Source organism: Centroberyx gerrardi, chromosome 17 (assembly GCF_048128805.1).
Source record: "Centroberyx gerrardi isolate f3 chromosome 17, fCenGer3.hap1.cur.20231027, whole genome shotgun sequence".
NCBI lineage: Eukaryota > Metazoa > Chordata > Actinopteri > Beryciformes > Berycidae > Centroberyx > Centroberyx gerrardi.
The window spans coordinates 4,734,461-4,757,941 of record NC_136013.1 but is presented as its reverse complement, the minus strand read 5'-3'; the positions used below and the strand labels follow the sequence as shown (position 1 = coordinate 4,757,941).

The 23,481-nt window shown below is 45.1% G+C and overlaps 1 protein-coding gene across 2 annotated transcripts; it reads left to right on the top strand.

Moving 5' to 3' along the window:
- rab11fip5a (RAB11 family interacting protein 5a (class I)) lies at nt 1-23,481 on the top strand. Of its 2 annotated transcripts, XM_071907432.2 has the most exons (6): nt 1-868; nt 13,426-13,937; nt 14,359-14,875; nt 16,846-19,572; nt 20,946-21,102; nt 21,866-23,481. In XM_071907432.2, the coding sequence occupies exons 1-6, from the start codon at nt 492-494 to the stop codon at nt 22,121-22,123; spliced, it is 4,548 nt and encodes a 1,515-aa protein (XP_071763533.2). In that variant the 5' UTR covers nt 1-491; the 3' UTR covers nt 22,124-23,481. The 2 variants fall into 2 exon arrangements, with proteins under 2 accessions (XP_071763533.2, XP_078145638.1); XM_078289512.1 differs by lacking the exon at nt 16,846-19,572 and having other exon boundaries at nt 12-868.

Sequence of the window (23,481 nt, the reverse complement as noted above, 5' to 3'; positions counted from 1 at the left end):
AAACAGGCGCAGCAGCGAGCAGAACTGTTACAAGCCACATTCCGGCATAGGCGTGTATTGCAATCCTTTTATATAAAGCACATGTGTTGTGGTGCTGCTCAACTTCCTCGTCCTGCAGAAAGAGGATAAAGGCGTGACGTCGCTGCCTGCAGAGGGGCCCGGCAGGAGGAGAGGAGAGAGAGGCAGGGACGCGCCGTGGGGGAACAGACGCTGCAGCAGAGCTCACTGCGAAACGCCAGACCGGGGCACAAAATAGACCGACACGACAGCGGCAACTTTACCGAGACGACAGCCATAATGCGGCACCGCTCCGCCAGGCAGCCCCGGAGCTAATGTGACTGCACATCTTGACGCCGAGCAGAGCAGGAGAGGGGTGGGGGGGGGGGAAGCGGCGGACAGCCACCACCTCTCCGCGGCTGGCGTTGAGCCTCGCCTCGCCTCGCCTCGCCTCGGTGTGCGCGGTAGGTCGGTCGGTCGGTCTGGATGTGGAAATGTCCTCGGTAAACACAGAGGAGGACCAGAGATGGGTACCGACGCACGTCCAGGTGACGGTGCTGCGGGGCAGGGGCTTACGAGGCAAGGGCAAGCACGGCACCAGCGACGTGTACACCATCATCCAGGTGGGGAAGGAGAAATACTCGACCTGCGTGGCGGAGAAGACCACCGCTCCGGACTGGAGGGAGGAGTGCTCCTTCGAGCTGCTGCCCGGCGTGCTGGAGAACGGCGGCCGGAGCGCCTACCCGCCCGGGAGCTGCGACCTGGTCCTCACCGTGATGCACCGGGCGCTCATCGGCCTGGATGTGTTTCTCGGACAGGCGGTGATCCCGCTGGATGAGGCCTTTCGGTGCAATAGATGCGTGAAAAACGAGTAGGTTTTTTTTTTTTTGCATTCTGTGGTTCAGTAGTTTACTGTGTGCAAGTCCTGGTGTTGGTGTGTGGTTTTCAGCATGCGTGCGTCAGTGTGCTGCCTGCTAACTGACCCCCATTGCTTTTGTCTGCCTAGTCCAGACTGTGTTTCCTATGCATTTAACTCATCAGGGTGTTTCTATAGTCTGTTTTTGGCCTTTTAGCTGCTCTCTGGAGGGCTGCACAGTTTGCCTGAGGTATAAACACAGCTGTCAGATCTGTGCTGCTGCATCAGGGCTGCAGACACACCCTCCTTCCTACTAAACTAGTTTGACTCTGAGGAGACTAGGCCCACTACAGACCTGACTGAGGCTTCCCCACCTCTCACCCAAAACCTTCTAGAAACCTCAGTTCCATCCCCTGAGGTATCCACATGCCAGGGCCAGTGTTTATGTGTTTGTTTCTCCTGCATTTGTTACAAATGTTTATCTCAATAGCTCAGGCATGACGTACCAGGGAGGATTACTGCCTGTTCCAGTTCCAAGGATTATCTAACAGTTTCATGATCTGGTAGCTCCGAGGTATTTTTAGCATAACATGTTGTTTTACGAGATCCCACCCGCTGGAGCATAGGTTTAGGTTTTAAAGAAGTGCTGTGGTTGGATGTTGCATAGCCCCAGTTTATGCATTTGCCAAATCTTAAAGGAAAATTCCACTCTGCTATATCATCAGTTTGTGTTGTTCAAGCCATTCCAGGTGCTATTTTGTGATGAAGTGTTGTAATTTACCCTTTTGCTGTACCTACTTTCCCTCAACCTGCCTCTACTTCAGTTAGTGATTTCCTACATTGCCCAGAATGCCTTTTGACAACTCCAGGAGAACAGGCCTGAACTTGTTCCATTCAGCTGTGTTTTATAGAGAGAGCGATGGCGATAGCATAGAAAGAGCAAGAGAGTGAGAGAGATAAAGAGTCCTTACTCAAAATGCATCATGTCTTGATGCTGCATTGCATGCTGGTCTATTGAGGCTGCTGTGGGTGGAGAAATTGGTCTCTCTCCTCTTCTACGATGGATTTCTCCCTGTATGATTGTTGTATAGCCCTCGCTCTTTTATTCTGAGGGTCTGACACCAAAACCTGATGTTCACTGTTAATGTTTTCAATAGTTGAAAGAGACTCTGCTATTAAACTGCATCGTAGCTGCTGGAAATATCTCAACTTGACGTCCCGTGGTCTACGTTTGGCCAGTTATCCGCGGGAATAAGAAAATACAGCAACAAAACAACAAAATGGACCCAGAAATCCATCACCAGTAGCTGTTATTTTAAGTGTTACAGTGCATGTCACTCCTGTACTAATCAGAAGTGCTACACTACCTCGGCCATCCCCCTTCACCCTGACAGCCTGTCACAACAACCTGACACACTGTTGACAAAGCCCAGATTGAATAGATTGACTCTATTATGAACACAAACGTTCCTCCCGCCCTCTTCCCCCCTCTCCGGCCCTCACAGTATCTTGGTAGAAGTGACTAACAACCGACCCGACCCACGAATATGAGCTGAAAGGGGAACCAGTTGAGGCTGGTCACTTGAAGGTTAGAGTCAGCCCTGTGGTGGTGATGTGTCAGCAGTTTGGTGCCTTGGTACATTCAGTGTCTCCATGTGGCATTCGGTGAATCTGGGCTGGTCAATAACAACGCTCCCCCATGCTGAGCGCTGCTCTCACGTGTTAACCCTTCTCAAAAATACATCAGAACGTGAACCACAGTCTAGGAAAAAGTGTTTTTATTGAGGAATATAGAGTAAAAACAAAATGGCATTCCTGATATCCTGGACTTTTTCCAATGTTCACAGCAATTATCCCAAGCGTAGAAGGAAAACAAAAACAGGGGAATACCGTAATGTTCCCCTCTTTTCTACTACCTGACCCACAAACTGTTGTTTTTCATGCCCAAAGCACCATGATTTGGCCTCTCTTTCTGTGTCTCCTGACAGAGCAATAATAGGGTCTTAAAGGTTTTTGTTGTGTTTTTAAGTTGGTGATAAAACGTAGAGGGGAGAGATAAATAACGGCGATAAACATTGATGATAAAAAAAGCATAGTAGAAAGAAATACAATCAATAAGCTGTGCAGGTGAAATGGAGGAAGAAAACCAAGGGCTTTTCAAACCGTCTCACCTCAAAACAAACAACGACAAAATCAAGATGACAACTTAAGGATCATGTAACTCGCTGTACACATAAACGACCATGTTGTCTTTCAATTCAACTAAGAAATTGCAGTTGCTGGTGTTTTTTTTTGTGATGAGGAAGAGGACTCTGCCAAGACCCTGTCACTGTACCGCTTCTAATATTTATAAAGCCTTTTACAGGAGGTGGAGGCTGCAGTGATACAGTTGTTGGGGTCGTATATTTCAGCACAAGGAGACACGCCGGGTTTAAAAAGCCCCTTTCTCCCCCCGAACGTATGGCTTGTTTTCTTCTGTCAAGGACTTGTCATATTCCACACAGTATACTGTACCTTCTGGATCAGCACTGACACAGAAGGACAAGGTTTAAATCTGGATGTAGCTGGTTATACTGGGGAAAAGTGAGAGTTTTCCAGCTGGTATTTGACAGGCAAACACTCATCATGACAAAGCCCAAGTTAGGTTGAGACATCGATGATTAAACCAATAGAGCATCAATCCAGTATCAAGCATCCAGTCTGTACTTTGAATGTACATGACTGTGCTAATCGTATACTGGGGCACAGATTCACTTAATAAGACTGTTCCCAATGGTAATACAATATTTTCATGTTATGAAGTTTATACCTAGACTTAGGGCTGGGCAATATATTGATATTTATCGTCTATCATTGTACTCGTATCGTGGGATTTTCTTAATATCGTGAATCATGATAACACAATTTTGTTGTCTAAATAAACAATACAAAGCGATACTAAGTCACATTTCTCTCTTTCGCTGAAAATGACAGTTCCAGTTTGACTTCCCATTACCATCTAGTCCAATGTGAAGAACATCAACTACACAATTTAACATGTTATTACCTAAACAGATATTGTGATATATATTGATATTGAAAGAAGTTCTTCTGGTTATCATGATATTTATTTTTTTGTTGCCCAGCCCTACCTAGACTACTGTCTGGTTAAATACGAGTCAGTAATTAACTGGTAGACCGGTGCTTCAAGATTAAAGTGGTAATCTGTGAGGCCCTTGTTTCTTTGATTTTGTCTCCATCTTTGTTGCTAAGCGCTCATTGCTGTGGTGTTTCTGCACTGCACTTCCCAGACATCACCTGTCAATCAAACAGTGTGGGCGGAGCTTGGATTTTCTGTTGATGCAGTTTGAGTTGGTCTTTTCTTTGTCTGTTCAGCCATGGTGGCTATCACTGCTCATGCTAACTACCCAGTTCTTCTTCTTCTGTTTGTTCCAAACAAACCGGAAACATAAAACGCATCACTTCCTGTGCAGCAGAGCATTTTTCCCAGGAAAGAGCTACCAGACACCGGCTGTTTAGAACAGAAAATGTAAAAGCTTTCATGAACTGGATATAGGTTGAATGAAGTGTCAGATTAACATGTCTCAACATGTCTGACCTTTTAGTTATCAGTTTCGACATTAACTGAAGGCAGAGCGATTTCCCCTCACAGCGTGAAAGGGAGGATGTTGGTCTTGATGTGTTTACATGTTCAGCTGCCACTGAAGTGCAGGCTGCGGGAAGGGTGGGCGTCGGGTGAACTCCCCTACAGGGTCTGCCAGGGGGAAGATGCAAACCACTGTCACACCAACACACTGTCGATCGAGACCAAAAACCGTACAATGGTGACAAAAAAAAAAAATTTGAATACTTTTGCTGAATATTGCACTTGTGATATAACACAGCTTTTTCTCCATTTCGTAGGCCAGGGATACTGCACGGCTTTGTTAAACTGGCTGTCTGAAATAACGTTCCATCTCTCAATATTACGATTATTTTATTGATTAATAGCACAGCCCTATTTTGCAGCCAGGTCTTTCTAATCCACCACTGTCTCCATCTCACATCTCTGTCTCGTAGTTCTTCTGTTATAAGCAAACCTCTGATTTTGCTTTAGGCTTGAGTTACTGAGGCAGGCCTGAGAACTGGACCTCCTTCTGCTGATTGAGGCAGAAAGTGTGTGTGTGTGTGTGTGTGTGTGTGTGTGTGTGTGTGTGTGTGTGTGTGTGTGTGTGTGTGTGTGTGTGTGTGTGTGTGTGTGTGTGTGTGTGTGTGTGTGGATCCAGAAACATCCTTTGCTTGGAGCAGACAGACATTGCTTCTGTCTGTAGAGAATAGTGGGAATTATAAGCAATTTAACCATGGTACGTGACATGCCATCCTAGATATATATATTCTTTCGCTGGACAACATTATCTGTGAAGATTTATCAGCTGTGATATAATCAGAATGAGTTTATCTGCTATGGACAGGATCACTTGCTATGTATGTGCATCAGCTATGTAGGGTAGAGGCTTTGGGCTAGAAAAAGAGAGATCTGAAAAAGATTGTTGTGATTTGGGTGTAGGCCATTTCATTAATATGAACAGTGTAATAAGGTGGATTTGTTTCCAAATGTAGGTTACTGTGACACAGTAAACTGTCTTGTCTTTAGCCCTAGTCTCTACTCCAAAACACTCTTGAGTTGTAGCTTGAGAAGAGTCAGCTCAGTTAACCCGAACAAACTGTTAGCTAGCTAACTAGCCAGCCGGCTAATTTAGCAAAGCTTCTACTAGATATGTTAGCTAGTGTGCAAATCAGATGTCTTGACAACACGACAGTGTTAGCTAACCTGATAGATGGTTTTCTAGCTAAACAGAAAAGTGATCAGATGTATCACTAGCAAAATTATCAGTTCCCAGTCAGCTCATAAATGAACCATGTGTCTATTGGATTCTGTTAAGTTGGTCAAATCATACATTTCAGCTGTTCACAGCAACTGTTGCCCGATATCTGGGGACCTCCAATATGGCCGCCTGAGGCTGTGTTGTCACCTGAAAGCCAAGGTTTGCCGTGGAAGGATGAGAACACAAGTTAATGTTTAGTACATGAATCTTTCACTCTATTGTCTCTTTTTTTTTTCTTGTTTCTCACAAAGATGATTTGCATATCCTAATCTGATTCTGCCCTAGTGCCAGGTAAATGTATGCTGTGGAGGCTTTTATTTTAGGCTAATCTCATTAGTTGTTATTGAACGCTGATCGTTTTACATAAAATTCCTTAAGGCAGAAGACTTTTGTGATGAGCTAGAGGAATCCAGAGTACGGTCTGTTCATGAGCTGCAGATAGAAAAACCCAAAATGTATCGACAATCTCCCATGGCCTGACACTTCTGCTACCCACAAGCATCTGGAAACATTAACAATGTTTACAGGAATTGGCCTTGAACTGTACATAAGATGGCCTTGTATAATGAGAGCGCAATCCAATAGAACTCATTTGAAAGTTGATTACACTGTATTTTTTTTGTGGTAGCCTCTAATGTAAGCAGAGAGGACAGTAGTAGCCTTGTTCTCAGGACACATGATGCTTTATTCGCCATGGTGCCTGCCTCTATGTGATGGGATCTACTTTTGCATATTGGCTGCTTTACCATAGCTTAATGCTTGGATAAACAACTTCTACTAAATGCATTTTGGACTGCATTTAATAGGGATGTGAATTTGTTTTTGTTTTTTTCAGGGTTTCACATTTTTGTGGAAATACCATTCAAACTCCCATTTATTTCTAACAAGAGATTACCATTTTTCCCTTTTTCCTGCTTCTCAGTCACTGATCACATCCCACACATCCCGAGATGTGTGTGTGGTTTGAAGACACAATGCTTTATTGTATAAAAGTATTGTAAGGGAAGTCCGTGGTGAGGGAAGAACTCATCGCATCCAGATGTGGAATGTGGTTTTCCTTCTCGTCGTCTCTAAGCCTGTTAGCAGCTTCTGTTGATGAGGCAGGAGTCCAAGCCGCACTCAGGCCGCGCTCAGGCCCACGTTACCAACATTACCACAGTGTTGGAGGTTTTGTAGATCTAATTCAGTGAAAGATCTGTGATAACCCCAGTGACATACCTCCACTTGCCCACCCTGCATCCCCTCTAACATCCAAGCTGGTTTCTTCATTGGTGCTCATTGTAAATAAGAAGGGGACAGTCACCTCAGATGCCATGTATCGGTAAAAACTTTGATATTGTAGGATTCAGAGGCGTAGATTTGAATGGATGGGGGTGATGGTAGTTGGATTGTCCTACTATATATTTCTGCCACTTTCCAATTCAAGTGAAACGTTATGTAAGTGTAATGCTTGGTGATATCACTGAGTATTGAAAGCTGAGTTAGGTAACTCTGACTTGGCAGCGAGAGGTAACCGTTTCCAAAATGCGAACTTCAGCACCCAGAAATCCTGCAAGGTGAGGTCAGTAAACGTCACACAGCACGCTCATGTTGACCAACCCGGCCGGTCTGTGATGCTTTATACCAAAGGAAACCAAAGAGGCAAGAGAGGAAAAGATCTAACGTTGGTGAGTCTCTTCGCTGGAGACAGATTGGATTTTACTCTTAAGTTTCGGGCAGAGAAGAGAAGATTTCCTGCTAGTGTCCATACCCGATACCAGAATGTAATTTCGGCAAATAGGGCGAATCTATGGGGTCTCAATTAGCAGGGATGGGACTTCTCTAGTGCAGCCCTACTTTGTGGTTTAGGCTGATACAACAAGTGCATTTTTACAATAAAATCTCACCTTGGGTTCCACGAAAACCCGTACCAGCTCTGACCCCTCTGGTGAGGTGAATGTGTATCTCAGAGGGATAAGCAAAGCAATAAATTCCTAATTAATGTGTCAGTTAAAGTGCACTACAATCTTATGAATCTCCCCTGAAGTCGAAATGAAACCCTGGCCCTCGGCACCATTTGCATTTCAGAAATCCAGAGTGTGTCTCTCTGTCTGGCTCTGATACCACCCAGGCACACCAATGCCCTCGGAGACCGTCTTAGCACAGGCTGGATAAAGTGGGTTGATAGCCTACTTGTTTTGTAATACCAGTCCCGTCCTGCCTTGGAGGGTGTTTCTAGGGACCTACTTGTTCCACAGAAGATGAACACTTGTAAGCCTTAGACTAGAATAAGGCGGCCGCTCCTGGAAGAGACTTTTTCCTTTTCTATTCCTAAGTGGATCAGGGAGGGGGGGATGATGAGGAGATCGTATCGCGCTGGGATGGGGTGGAGTGTGTTGTGATTTCCTGTTTTGGGGCGATGGGGAAGCAGATATGCAGCTATGCTCTGCAGCTCTGGAATGGGATTGTTTACAACAAAACAAAGTCTGAACAGACTCCCATAATTCTAAGGGCCAGCTATTGCATATATATCCTGGGGCAGGTTTACCCCAAAAAACATCTGGTTATAACGATCACCTTTGTTTTAAATAAAATCCAAAAGCATGGTGCTAAGATGTGCTTTGTTTTAGTGAAAGCCTTTTGGCTGAGATAATGCCATATGCTGTGTTGTGACTGTTTTCATCCAGATTGCTCTGCAGTATCATGAGTGCATACATTCCTAGCATGGCAGCCCCAGTGGGAATCAAACCCTTAACCAGTGTTAATGCTATACTCCACCCATTGAGCGGTACAGGGTCACTTTGTGAGAAGATGCTTTTGGCAAACCGTTCGGTAACAGACCATGTGCTGCCTGGCTCCTCGCGAGCATGTGGGCTTCAAAATGTAGGCTGCTCATTTTTTTTTTTCTGCGTTGCAGTTTCTGTATTTAGGTCTCATGTCAGTTTAGTTAACATTCAAATTTGTTTGTGTCAGAGTTATTCATGCATCACGTCGACCCGCAGGAGCAGGTGCACACAAATAGGCCTGTAACTTTTTTTTTTTTTGCACTGTCTTCAAGAAACAAACACAGTGACTGTACTGTGTCGTGAGAATAGAAATGCTTTGAGTCAGCAGAAGCCAAACGTTTTCATGGCCAGATCAGTATGGCATGGCTAGTGCCTCCTTGTAAGTCTCTCTGCATAAGATAAGAGGGTCAACTAAATGCCTAAAATGTAAATAATTCACTGATTCTCCCGTGTTTACTCCAAGTTCCTCTCAAATAACAAAAAGGGAGGTTTAGGAGGCAGACGGCTGAAAATATCCTCTCAGAATGATACTCCAGATGGCAGAGTGAGTGATGACAGTAGTAGTTGGAGGTTTGCAAAAAACTCGCACGCCTCCCTGGTCCGGTGTAATAGTTTGGAATGTGAACCCCACCTTGGCCGCAGGGAGTTGCCTGCTACGTCTGAGAGGACCGATACTATTGTTGGAGCATCAATGTGAAACTCGAGTCCACACCTAACAGGCATTCGAGGCCGTGCTGGTATCCAATTTTAGACGAGCTCAGCAACAGTTTAGAGACTTGAGCAAGAGCTATACTCCTCTGATTCCTGCAAAAACAGACAGGAGTTCCACCTGAGTTCATTGTTTGAAAGCGTATCATTCGTAGTGTGTACCTGCAGCCTGATAATCCAATAACAGGATGGATTTACTCTTACTCTAAATGAAATGTTCCCATGTCAATGCTTTAATCTGGATTAGAATAATACAGCTGGCCTCTTTTCAGGTTTTAAATCTGACAGCGACTGATTTTCATTGAGTTTCATTGAGTGCAAAACAGAATACAGTACAACATGTGACTACTTTTCAGTCAGGATGGTTAGATAATCCTGTTCCAGCTTACATGTGAAAATAGTCAGTGATTGCTTCATGGGAGTGACACTCGCTCTATATGCCATATTTCCATTGCCTTTGTTTTTATGAGAGTGAACCTGTCGACTGCAGTTCCCATTCTGCTCATATGGCATATTTCCATTGTTGTCTTTCTGTCTGATTTGATGCTTTGTTGTTGCTGTCGAGCTATAAAAAGGATCAGCATTCCTGTGGGCTCCACCTGCTATTTATTTGTGTTCCTCATAGTTGTACTGGAAGGAGTTTGTGAGCTAATTGTTTTCACTGCCTTTCCTCCATGGGTTGAACTCGAGGTCGGTGCAGGGTGATGATTACATAACATCATGTGTGATGAATTATGGGACTTGTGTTTCTTTTTCTGCAGCATGCAATTACCCGGCTGTTTTCGCCAGTGCAGGAAGCTTTGCTGTTTTTGTCCACCGTCCACAGTGGCTGTTTTTTCCCCCAATTCTCCAGCTACTTTCACTGTTTCACCAGATAAGATCAGACTGATATATCGGCTGATATTGGCCTTTTCTGAAATAAAATATCGGACATCAGCCAGTCCTGTTGTGCATTGCTGATATGATGGAGGTTCCTCCCTAACCACAGCTAAATAAAAACCTTCAATAAAATGTGATTTGAAAAAAAATATATATTCATTTAATTTTTCAGTGACATTTTGGATAAATTTCTTCATCATTATAAATGTTATTCTTCATTTTCTCCTACCATCATCATCCTCATAATGATTGGTAGTAGAGATATATTTATATGTAAACTGAGATATGTAAACATTTTGAATGTGAGCCTGTTACTGAACTTTATATATACTGTTATTGAACTTTATATATGCAGTTTATAGTAGGGTTAATTTAGCAATTATGTTTTTTTGTAAATTAATTCTTTATTTAAAGGCCTTAAGTATCCCAGAGGTTCCCCATATCATTAAATAGGTGTGGTGGGTCTCCCTGCTTTAAGGAACTGCTAATCCTGTCTGTAGTGGGTTTCAGTGGAGAGTTTTAGTGTCCCATGATGATCTAAATGCTGTTTCAGAGGTTTTTCCACCCTGACAAGAATAAAACTCTGGGGGAAACACTGAATACTCGTAATTTTTTGGCATGGAAGTGGTCAGATTTAAAGATACTGAACATATTATTGGCAGCTTCAGTACAAAAATATAGGTATCTGCATCTGTTCTCAAAAACCCATATTGGTCAATGAAGTAGATGAACTTACCAGCCACAGCCTGCATTTACCAGTATTTGGCTGGTGACTGGTGCTAGTTTCCCACCATGGATTTTGCATAGTCATACTGTGGTTATGCAGAACGACGAGGGAATCTTCTGGGGGGAAAACATTGTTCTGGTTTCTAAGATAACGGTGCAGTTGATGTGTCAGGGTTGCTCGCACAGATCATACAGCAAGTGGCTTTGCTTTTATCTCCGTTCTCTTTCATCTTACAGCTTTCAAGTCTCATCTTGTATGTTTCAACTTCCTACTCTCCTAACTTTCATCTCTCATCTTACTGGTTTCATGATTTTTTTTTTTTCTCTTTCTTGTTGACTCAACACCAGAGGATTCTGTAATCATTTATAAAGCAAATCAAATGTCAACACCATCTGGGTCACTTTACTTCCTAAACGCCTCTGATATCCTGGTTTTTATATTTTTGCGTCAAGGCTGAAATTGCTACATTTGGTTGAGATTTTTTTCAGTATTTTGCATCCCCATAAAATGATTAAATGCATGTAATTGAATTTATTGCAGATGCTAAAATGCAGATAAAGAACCAATTGTTTTGTTTTTTCAATTCAAACATATAGATATTTTCATTATGGGATTTGTCTATTTTTTGTGTTTTCTTTTATTGTCTGTGTTTTAGATTGTTTTTATACAGGTTTTCACTTTGCGTTACATCACATAACATTCATTTGGTGAAACCTGTGTGTATAGAGTCAACTAATAGTCAACTAATCTGCTAATGTGACCATATAACCTGTCTTTTTTGACTAATCATATAGGCTAATATGGAGGCCAGATGCCCTGTTTAGCCACATGTGGATGTGGGACACCAAGAGAAATTGTACTCTATCAGAACATGCTCATGACATTTAGCCTGTATAAACCACTCACCTTCATAATGCCATATGCATGAACAGTAGTGAATGGCGTTGCGGTGTGAGGTGTGAGGTGCAAAAAGGCCCAGCGGCACAGGAAGTGAAAAGCAGCAGCAGGTCTCAGTTTCAGACCCAGTTATCAGTCTGCTGCAGCTCAAGCCTTCTTCCTCCCCGCGCTGCTAATTTTCCGTTGGCAGCACCAAGTGCCAGAAACACATTTTTTAGTAGGGGAATTTTTCTCTCAGTCATATCATGTCACAGCAGACCAGATGAGACTTTCCCATGAGTCACCGTGTGGTCGACTTATTTTTGTTTTTTTTTTGACGCCGTCCCACCTGTCGGTACAAACCAAAACCAGCAGCAGCGTTTCGAGGAACCCGCTCCCGTCTGAAGGAATTTACTGTCGCTGCCGTTTGTTTTCATCTGTCGCCGCCGTCTGTTGTATTTAGGGCAGTCGTTAAATCGGAGAGGAGTATTGTTTTACCTCATTGTTCTTGCTTACCGGGTCTGATGACAAAAACAAGAGGCTTCCCCCAGGTATTATGGGATGTCCGGCCACACACACACACACACACACACAGCTTGGTGGTATCTGTTAGTAGGACACAGACACCCCCCCACCCCCCCAACACACACACACACACACACTCTCTCACTCCCTCACTCCCACAACACACTCTTTCCCAATGTGAGGACAGATTAGCCTCATTCATATTAACAATAGGGTCATTCACATTATTTCATGATCCCACTGGCAGTGTGTGTGTGTCTGTTGGCACTCAATGCTGAAAACTAATTGATGACTGAATGTGTTTTGGGGAGATTTGTAGCACTCTCTTTATACTGTGTGTGTGTGTGTGTGTGTGTGTGTGTTTTAAAACGATGACAGTGTGGATGATTCAGTTCGTGTGTGTGTGTGTGTGTTTTCTTGTAATTTGGGTCAGAAACCTCTTTCACTCCGGGAATCTTAACCTTAGCTGCAGCATGCATGCTTGTTTTCAGCACCGCTCTTTTTCCACATGCGTGCAGTTAACATTTACCAAAACACAGGATGTGATGGAACAATCCCTTGTGCCATAAGAGAGAGCTTTCATACAGAAACCCAATTCATGTCAAAAGAGTGATAATGGTATTCATGCACTTTCCCCACCCAGGGTTTCCCCATCTTGTCCAGGAGTTCAAACCAGCAACCTTAATGCCACAAACCTGTTTATTTCGTCTTTAGGCTGCTGCCGCCCCTTAGTTGGCCTCTGTGCAAACATAAAACATAGTAACAATACAAAAATGCATAAATATCAGAATCAGGATCACTGTATTTGCCAAGTACAATATGTGTGCAGGGATTTTTTTTCTTGGTAATGCTGGTGCAGGAACATATTGACAGCTTGCATGTTGTACATACTGACACACATGGTACAGTGTTAAAGGTGTTTAAAAAGATGTTTACTGTCAGTTTTGGGGATGTAAATATCACAAGAGAAAGTGATGTGTGCAGCAATCTGGGTTTTACTAGGAAAAGAGAAATCTGATTATACTCTGATACTCAAGACATTGTTTTAATGTGAGGTGTAAATGTATTCCAGCTAAATCATATCTAGACACAATCTGGATATGAGATTCATGTTAATGCCAGGTGTGAAGGTGTCCTGTCTATCTATTATAAGTTTTTATACCGTATGTATTAACTTCAGTGTGTCTATTAATCTGACCAAGGTGAATGGATGTGATTCTGTTACAGGTGGTACAGGCTGAACTCCAAGACGGGGAAGAAGGAGAAGGAGCGAGGAGAGATTCAAGTGACCGTCCAGTTCACCCGCAACAACCTGACAGCCAGCATGTACGACCTCGCCATAAAGGACAAGGGCCACTCCACCTTCAGCAAGCTGAAGGAGCGCATGAGGGGCAAGAAGAGGTCCAGCGACGAGGACTCCTCGTCCGCCATCCTGCCAGGCGGGTACGGCGCCCTGTACCGCATGCGCAACCGGCTGCCGAGCGACGGAGGCGGGGAGGAGGAGTACGAGGACGACGAGGGGGGCGAGGGCCGGCGGAGCAAGATGAGGAACTTCTTCCTGAGAGGGAAGCTGCGGAAGTCGTCGGACACGCGCTCCAGCACGTCACTGGGCTCGGAGAGCAGCGAGTCGTCGTCGCGGGGCGGCAGCCTCAGCCCCACGGCCGGCATCAGCGTGGTGGTCTCCGACCTCTCCAACTCGCCCAGCAACAGCAGCAACCTGACAGCAGATAACAGCCCTGGTGAGAATGACCGGCGACCAGACCTAGGCCTGTTATTACTTATTGAAGTCCATAATTTAATGAACTGATTGGCACAGCGTACGTGGAGTGCAGGATTGGAAGGGTGTTGCGCTTTGAAGGGCAGAGCGATTGGTCCCATTGTATTAGACAAGATTAAGCAATCCCAGAAAGGTAAATTAATCCATTTCAAATAGTTATTGCGCCCAGGTCTGCCAGTGATACTGACCAGTGCTGCTGTGAAAAACATCCAGTCAGTCAAAGCCATTACAAGGTTTTTATCACCAAATAAGCTGCTTGCAAATTTAATTTAGCAAAGTCATTAATTACCTGCAACCATTTCTCTCTCTCTCTCTCTGTCTCCCTCTTTCTCCCCCCTCTCCATCTCTTTCAATTTCGTTCTCCTCTCACCTGCCTTTTGCAGAGCACACGGCAAACACGTCGCCCAAGTTGTCCTCTCACAAGTGTGAGTTCAGTGATGAGGCTGGTGAGATCAGCATCGCAGTGCCTCAGCCTTCAGTGTGCATTAACGGAAGCCATGCTTACAGCGTCCAGCCCCTGGACCCTGGCTCAGGAAAACCTGCGGGTTCATTAGGCCTGGGACTGCTGCAGAAGTCCTTGCCTCTCTCCATGTCTCTCCAGAACCTCAGCCCGCGGGTCGAAGAGCTCCCCAAAGGCCCCGCGGGAGACGGGCGGCGCTGGTCCTTCGACAAGGCCGGCGAGGAGGAGAAGGCCGCCATAGCGGCGGCCCTGGAGCAGAGCGGCCCCATGCAGGCCGACAGCGAGGAGAGGTCCGGACAGGCCGCTCCGCCCCTGGCCTCCTCCGCGGCCGAGTCGGAGAGCCAGGGGAAAAAGCAGAGGAGGAACTTGTTCGCCTCCGCTCCCGCCGAGGAGAAACAGAAGGGATGGTTCGGCTCAAAGGACTCCCACAGCAAACCCAGGTGAGATGAGACAACAGTGACACGCTGTGATCAGAGAGAAGGGCGACCTCGCTCTGACAAGCTCATTTGTTGCTACACAAAACAGATGATGAATTATCATTTCCCCATGAATATGAATTGAATCAAGGAGCAGCCAACATGCCACAGGCGCCAGCTGAGAGGTTGTGCCTGCACTGTTTAGATTCACCGCCATCGTTAGTCGCTGGCTGCAGTGTCTTAACTGCATGTGACCCGTATACTTAGATTGTTTTTGTTTGGCAAAAACAGTGGCATGAAAGAATGTGTTTGATGTGTAGGATGGTGTTGTGCCAGCAGAGGTGGAGCAGAGCGCTGAAATGTTTCACTCAAGTTACTAATTAACAAGTTACAGTACTTGTGTTGGCATCGGCCCTGCAAATATTTTCATGGGTCATCATCGGCTTAAGGTTTCAAGCAGCCATTTTTTTTGCTCATATCAACAAAGCTACACTATCACTTAATTGTATGGGAGGTAAAGTCCAGAATGCCTTTTGATTGTAAATGCAAGATCTCATTGTACTTACTACTCTTAAATATAAAAGCTTAACAACCTACCCAAGTACAAGTAGTATTAAGTTAGCGTTACGTTACATTTACTCATGTACAGTTATCAGAGTAGTTGTAATCAGTTGCTTTCCACTTCCCGTGTACCAGCATGGCTGCTGGAAGACGTTTCCAGCTCTGTATTCTCCGTCTAACACATCCTTCCTCAGCTCCGGGTCTCAGGCTCTGGTTACAGCAGGTATCTGCAATGCAGATAGGGGTGGGGTGCTGCTCCCGTGAAATTAGCTCTATAAAGCTAAACCCCAGACTCCATAATGTGGCTCAATAATAATGTCAAATTGGTTTGAAAGAGAATGATGTAATCCTTGTTCTCTTACAGGTTTGTGTGTGTATGTGTGCGTACATGTGAGTTTTGTGTCTGTTTGTTATATGTATGATGGGGAAAAAGGCAAAAAAACGCCCACTTGAGTTTTATCTCCACTTCTAACACAAGCACACTCTTAAGTGGGTAATTTATTTGGGTGGTGTGACCTGCTGTACTGTACTTGCTCTTGCACTGCTCACTATTATACTGAGTGCATTGCTACTGCACTCTGAATTGCAGTCTTATTTAAAATGAAGTCTTTAATTCAAGTATCCAAGAATACTAAAATATATTAAAAAAAATATATATATAGTGATGTGAAAAATAATTGTATTTTTTCTTCTTCTTCCTCCTAGTATTATTATTATTATTATTATTATTATTATTATTATTATTATTATTTATCCAAGCTCATTAAAAAAACATGCATTATAATGTTTCCATACACTGAATGGAAACATAATATTGGACTGATGAGCATGTTCTAAGTGAGGTCAGCTATTCTGGACGATAGTACATTGAATACCTTTCTGCTAGCTCTACAACTATTCATTTTCATAGCCCACACTGCCTCACGCTCTTAGGTTCTTGGGAAAAATGCCAAGTTGGCATTGGCAATGCTACGCAATCACTATGTATGGTTGCATCAACTTTCTTTCAAAATATTTCGTCATTGGCCTTCCGAAACATGTCAGGAGTCACAGGATAGAGAGGATGGATGACAGTTATGAAAGAAATGAAAGCATGACACTTTGGGCTATTTCAAGTTTTGATTCACGAAGATATTGTTGACCATTAATAGTAATATTAACCAAGTATTTGCACTTTCAAAACAGTTAAATGTGCTTTTCAAACAATACAGCAATAATAGATAAGATAAACAACAAAAATACCAGGCAAGAATTAAAAACATGATTACAGAGGAATAAAACAGGCTGTACAATGAGAATAAAATCTTTAAAAACAGATTATACAAAAGCTTGTGATTTGAAAGATCACTGATTTGATACTGAAAATCTACAGGCCTTCAGCTGTGTGAACAATCCTCACTAATCAAGAGGACTGTGTGCCCTTCCTTTCACAGCGCGGTGGTGTCACCTAAGCTAGAGCCCAGCACTGACTCCCACCTCCCCCCCCTCCCACCTAGTCACCACCCCTCGGGCCCCCCTGCTCCCACTGTAGATCCCGCCTCTTTGGCTTCTCCGCTGCATCACACTAACCCCTTCTGCCACTCACAAAGCACCCCGCCTCCCATGTCCCCCTGCAACCCTTTCTTCCCTCTCCTCCAGCACAACCCTTTCTACGGAGACACGCTAACTGACCAGGCCCTAAAACCTTCGCTGCCTCCTCTGCCCTATCTTTCCAGTTCCCGGCCCCCCATAGCCCATCTCTTTCCTCAGGCAAGTAACCCTAACCCCACCCTGCCCCAGGACCGCCCGGCCGCAGGGGAGCCCATCGTCGACATGGATACAAAGAGCGAAGTGGTGGCCAAAGTCAAGCAACGGCCCCTTCCTCCTATTCCCACGGAAGGGGAGAAAGTTCTCAGCAAGAAGTCATCCAACCCTTTTATGTCTGCCGGGGCAGTGGAACCGGATGCAGAGTGGGACGATTCCTTTGAAGCGTTTGCAGCTGGCAGGCTGCAGTCTCCTGAGGACCTGGCTCCAGACTGCAGGCCACAGCAAAACACAGCGAATGGCGATCCACTGGAACACTGCAATAATAAAGGAGCGTTATTACCCACGACAGATGCTAATCAAAGCACGAATGTGAATGACGCACTACATCCACCAGCTTTAGATATCACTTTAAATACTTGCACAGAGCCCCTATTAGAAGCTAATAAAGTCACCAGTCAGCTGACTCAGTCTCACACAGAAAACCTTGCCACGTTTGCACATTTTCTCGACACGATCCCAGTACACAAACTCCTTGAGGGCGACAGCAAAATGTTAAATACTTCTGCTAACCCACCAGAACTGGATGTTTGTAATGAAACTAAACAAGCTAACAATGCTACTAACACAAATGGTATAACAAACACTAACGTGCATCAAGCGCCCTGTCACAGCTGTTGTCACATGCATAGCACCTCATCTCCGTGTCCAAGTCTGAAGCTCAACAACAACACCCCAAATCCTGGTTCTTCAGGTGTAGGCAGCTCAGCAGAGGAGGATTTCCTCTCCAGTCTCTCTCCTTACTCAACGTCTGAGAATTTCTCAGCTTCATCATCTGAGGATGCCGAAGCACAGACCAGTGAGAGCAGCATCCTTGGCTTCTGCAAGAAATCTTCTGAGCCAACTGTGCTAAACATTTTCTCAGAATCTGAGGAGAACGTTACTGACGGGTCAGATGATCCGTCTTTAGTTGATGTAACTCAGGGAAGTCTCGTCCAGATCCAGAATGATGTTGAAAAGGTAGATTCAGACGGTTCTGAGGGGCAGGAGCAGTCGTTGGTACCACAATCAATGGTCCCTACACAGCTGCCCATGATCACCATGAAGGAAACTGATAATACGCCGGCACCAAGCCCGCCCAATATTCTGTACTCTGACCAGCAGACAAAACCCTCAGTCTCCTCACAATCAGACCTACAGCCAAAAGCCCTGGTCTCCTTACAGTCTGACAATGAGAACAGAGAAAAAGACATCTGTGACCCCAAAGAATCTGTAATGGATTTTCCAGAGGAAGTAAATAAATCCATTGTATCTGTAAATAACAGCGTAGAGGCGATGATTCCTGCCATTGTAGATGATGAACAAGCCTCCACACATCCGTCATTTTATATCATGACCTCCTCCCCGGGTGAGAGGCCATGTGTGTCGGACTCACCCTTTGATAACACTAGCCTAGGAAGGCCGGATGCTAGCCAGGGTTCTCCCAAACAAGTCGGGCTTTTCAGTGAATTCCTCGACACCAGTCGCATCGGGCCCGGTCCTGGCCAAGGCTTTGACGACACTCTGCTGCATACGCGGGTGTCTGATCTGAGCACCAGCAGCCTTCTCCACAGCCTGTACGTGAGCACCGACTCGCAGCATTACCAGACCTGCCAGTCTCACCCGGCCTCCAAATGCTCCAGCGACTCAGAGGAAACGGTAGCCAAGGAGCAGGCGGAGACGCTGCTCTCTGCTAACTCAACGCTATGTGGGGCAGAGAGTTGCGATGAAGCGGGCGAGTTTCAGTCGGCTGCTGACACTGAGTGCATAGCTGATCTGGGCCTAATAGATTCCACCGATGCATGCAGGCCATCTGATCTCGAGTCAGGACAAATCTGCATGTCTGAGGGCAGGACTGCACCTCTTGAGCCAAGTTTCACGATAGGGGATGATTTTGCGTTACAAATACTTCCCAATGCACCAACAGACTCTTACACGAACTCTAACCCCAATGACTGTATGCTCAGCGAAGGAGTTGGAGAGAATCGGCATGCCGTCTTAGATGACTTGTTCTCAAAGCAGACACAATGTGCCGCGCTACAACGCTCCCAGTCCGAAGGCACAATGACGACTAGCTTTGAGGACCTCCTCATGCCGTCCTTTGGGAGTGACCCCGGTGTGAAGCAGGAGTCTTCCTCTGCCCAGTTTGGCCCTGACCTTCCCCTTCTTACCTCCTTTGCTCCTTCTCTAACCGCTGAAAGTAGCTCCCCCTTAGCACTCTGTTCCCTCCCTTCCCTTGCCGCTGCCTCGGTGAGGTCACCGCCCGGCGAGCCGCAAGCCGCTGCCCCAGCTCTCGGCAACGCAAAGCCAATGACTGATGCACCGCATGCAGGTTTGCCCCCGGAGACACAGCAGCAGGCAGCCAATCAGCAGAACAGGTGAGGTTGCACGTGCTCAGTGCTCGGTGAAAAGATGGAGAGGAAGCACTTTTTTTTTCCCACTTCGAGACTATCCTGTCTTTTTCGTCTCTTCAGCCTCCCTCTGCCGCTCTGCTTCCCCTGCTTTCTTCTTCTGTGCCGCTGACTCTCAAGGGGTTTCTCCTTTGTGGTGTGACCATCTCTCTTTATCACTCTGCAGAGACACACACACACACGCACACACACGTTGGTGTTAACCATACTCCACTGCAGGTGTCTTGTGTGTGTCCTGGCTCTGTGGCCATAGGTGGGGAAACAGAGGCTCAGCCCAATTAGCAGTTATTATTTTCCCCTGCTCCTGTCACAGACCTCCCCTCCCACCTCCCCACAGGGCCAGCTAACGTTCTCACACAGCCACAGACCCGCCAACATCTCAACCAGAAACCAGGCTGTAGCAGAAGTGAAAAGGTGTTGTCTGTGTGTCAGTGATAGCATTTTCCTTTTCACCTCAGGGTAATAACACACTTAACACAGTTCTTCGTTTGATTGCATGAACTCATGCAATTAACTCTTTCAGTTCAGTCTTTGAGCTTGTTTAATTTCAATTTTCACCAGTATTTTTTTTAATGAGGAGTCTTACACCTGTCTAACCTTCCTTGCTCCTGATCACTTAATTGAATATAGAAGCTTTGTGGTTGAAATGGGTGATGATCTCTAGCAACCACATCTGGCACCATCATGGAGGTCCAGTGGAGAATTGGCTGTGCTTAAATAATGTCTAACTATAGGCCTACCTGTATAACGACCAGGCTAAAAGAGAGATACCTGAAAAAGATTGTGGTGGGGTGAATGTAGGTTGATTCAGTAATGTTAGACGCTAAAGTGAATCGTCTGATAAGCTAGATTTGTCTCTAAATTTAGGTTACTGTGACACAGGAAACGGTCTTTCCTGTGTCACAGCAGCTAGTAGAGGTGTATCTTGAGAAGATCCAGCCCAGTTAACGGAAACAAACAGTTGGTTTTTGGCTTTGTTAACATGCGACTACAGTACTAGCACTAACATTTAAAGACTGCGATTCATAGGGGCTGGACACCAGGCTAGAAGCGATCAGTTTCCTGTAAAAAAAACAAAAAACACAGGAATTAACTACGTCTTTTTTCAGTTTTTTTGAGACGGCCAAGTTGTACGTTTAGAAACAAAATCAGCTGTTCTCAACCATCCAAGCGCTGAGGGCCTCCAATATGGCCGCCAGTGGGTGCCTTACGTCACCTGAAAGCCAGCCTCTATATAAAAATAACAGCCACAGAGGTGTTGCTGATGTAAATAAATGGGACAACTGCCTCGGCTCGCTCTGTTCTCAGCTGTCTGTAACGCTTGTCGTCTTCCCCTCCAGCCCCCACCCGGTGAAGCCCCTGACCACTGCCATGCTGGCTGAGGAGAAGCGGACGGAGGGCCGGTCCGTTCTGGCCACCGGCCTGGAGAAGCTCAAGTCCACCATCCATCCTGGGAGGAGCAGCCAGCTCACCGAGCAGGAGCCGGAGAGGAAAAAGGTGTGTGATAATCATGATTATGATAATAATATAATACTGCTCTTCAAAGGCAAACTGCAGTAACTACTTTTTGTGTATTTTAAAGGTCAAAGCTCATGGGTTGAGGGTCACACATCGCACAGTAATGTGGGAATAAGGATAACACACACATCGGATCATAAATTGGACCTAGGCCTATCCTAACCGACAGGATGGGCTACCCTAGTCTTAACCACATTGATACAGATAGTAGCCTATTCTGACACATTTAAAATTATAATAATGAAGTTGCTGTTGGTCATAACCAACATAAAATTGCTGATCTACATTACCTGAAGATGTTGACATGTGTCATGACCTCAAAAATCCAGCAACTGACTGGCAGGTTCTTCTGTATTTTATTTAATTTGGAAAACCAGGACTAAAAAATTGATTTTATTTCTGTTTCTCAGGCAGACTTTATTTATATAGTGCATATTGTAAAGTTGCTTGCAATGCGCACTCATCTGTTTAAAGTAATAATCCATGACATTTTCTTATATATATAAATGTCCGTTTTGCTTATCTTTATTGCTGATTACTATAACACAATAGTGATTCAACCTATATACAACAGACAAAGAAAAGAGCAGCACCTACAGAAACTCAAACTGCATCAACAGAAAATCCAAGCTCCACCCACACTGTTTGATTGACAGGTGATCTCTGGGAAGTGCAGTGCAGAAGACTTGCAGATCACACTCTAACTTCTGTTCCCTCTGTCTCTCTCCCTCTCTCTGTTCAGTCTCTGACGGAGGGTGCGGGCTCGTACTACCACCTGAACCACAGCGAACTGGTCTCCCTGCTGGTGCAGCGGGAGGCGGAGCTCCAGAGGCAGAAGGCGGAGTTCGAGCGGCAGAGAGTGCTGCTGGCCAAGCGGGAGGTGGAGCTGAAGAAGCTGAAGCCGCAGGTCCGAGACCTGGAGGACTACATTGACACGCTGCTTGTGCGCATCATGGAGCAGACGCCCACTCTCCTGCAAGTGCGCTCCAAGTTCAAGTGACGAAGGGGGGGGAAAAAAAAGGTTGGAACTGGGTTTGCAGTACAGTACGCATCTGTTCACTCTAACCTCCACAACAGCTCTTTAGTCTTTTCACTGCTATGCTGTCCTTTTTGATATAACAATTTAGGCACTGAGAGACGTCGAGGCGATGTTTTTCAGCCGGCATGCTTTACTGTATTGAAACACATCCTCGTCGAAGGGTTTGGTTCGTGCGGTTTTCCGAATGTAGCGGGTCCTCAGGTTGTTTTCAGGTTACGGACGGTTGGTTTTAAGCTCACAGAGAGATTGACCCCAGTGGGTTCAAAACCCAAATGCTTCCATTTTGGGATCCTGATTGTAGAAACATTGACTCCTCCTTTTCACCTCACCTGTCACTCCATCACCTTATCACAAAAGAAAGAAATTGTAGGGTTTCATTCCATAACGCTTTATATCCAATTTGAGAAAAGAAACGTTACCTAATCCTTCACTCAATATTTCACAAATATGGATGATTACTGTTGCTTGAAAGAGCTAAAACCTTAATTCTTCACTCAATATTTCACAAATATGGATGGTTGCTGTTGCTTGAAAGAGCTAAAACTTTAAATGTGTTTCCATGACTTTCACCGCCGTGCTTGCAATCATTTAATCAGAATGGGCATCACTTTTCCCCAAATGGTGTATATCTCGTTTTGGATTGAAACTCCTCAAACGTTCCCTGATGAATATTGGTCGCACTGATTAGTTTTGAAACTGCAAACCAGATGACAGGTGTAAAAATGGTCACGTGCACAGTACTGGGAACTGATTGTAGCTCAAGAGTGTTCAAAAGTGTTCTTAGCCAGCAAGTGAATGGTTTGATTTTCGATGCACGTCGAGTGCGGAATATCTTTTGCTCGTTCCTGTTTCTTTCTTTCTTTCTTTCTTTCTTTCTTCCTTTCTTTCTATGGGCATGTCTTGAAATTACACATAATTATGCTCAGCCGCATAAGCTAACTGATTTCCTGTCCGGGTCGAGGCGTCATCGGGTGAAGACGGTATCGCTCGGTATCGGGATCAGCCACCGCAGCTTCTCCGAACACATGCTTCTGCCTTCCCACTGTGCATTATCAACACGATTTTACCGTTAAGAAAATGCCTACAACCATGCCGGTACTTGACTCCCCTCCCTCCCCTCTGTGTCCGTGTGTCACATCCGCTTCTGCTCCAGCACGCACATCGCTAGTGCTTTCAGGTGTGTTACAAAGGGATATATACAGTATTTACAGCATATATGCCGTATGGAAATGCCAAATGCTGCCTTATTTTTTTGTTTTGTTTTGACTGTTCATTAAGTTAAATATATAGCACTTCATTTTACTTGTAGGTGGGGGTGG

Bases quoted from the DNA above. Each gene is read 5' to 3' on its own strand.
- rab11fip5a (XM_071907432.2), top strand. From the start codon at position 492: ATGTCCTCGGTAAACACAGAGGAGGACCAGAGATGGGTACCGACGCAC. The intron at 13,938-14,358 runs GTGAGAATGACC...TGCCTTTTGCAG, and splicing joins GACAGCAGATAACAGCCCTG to AGCACACGGCAAACACGTCG. The intron at 19,573-20,945 runs GTGAGGTTGCAC...CTTCCCCTCCAG, and splicing joins GCAGCCAATCAGCAGAACAG to CCCCCACCCGGTGAAGCCCC.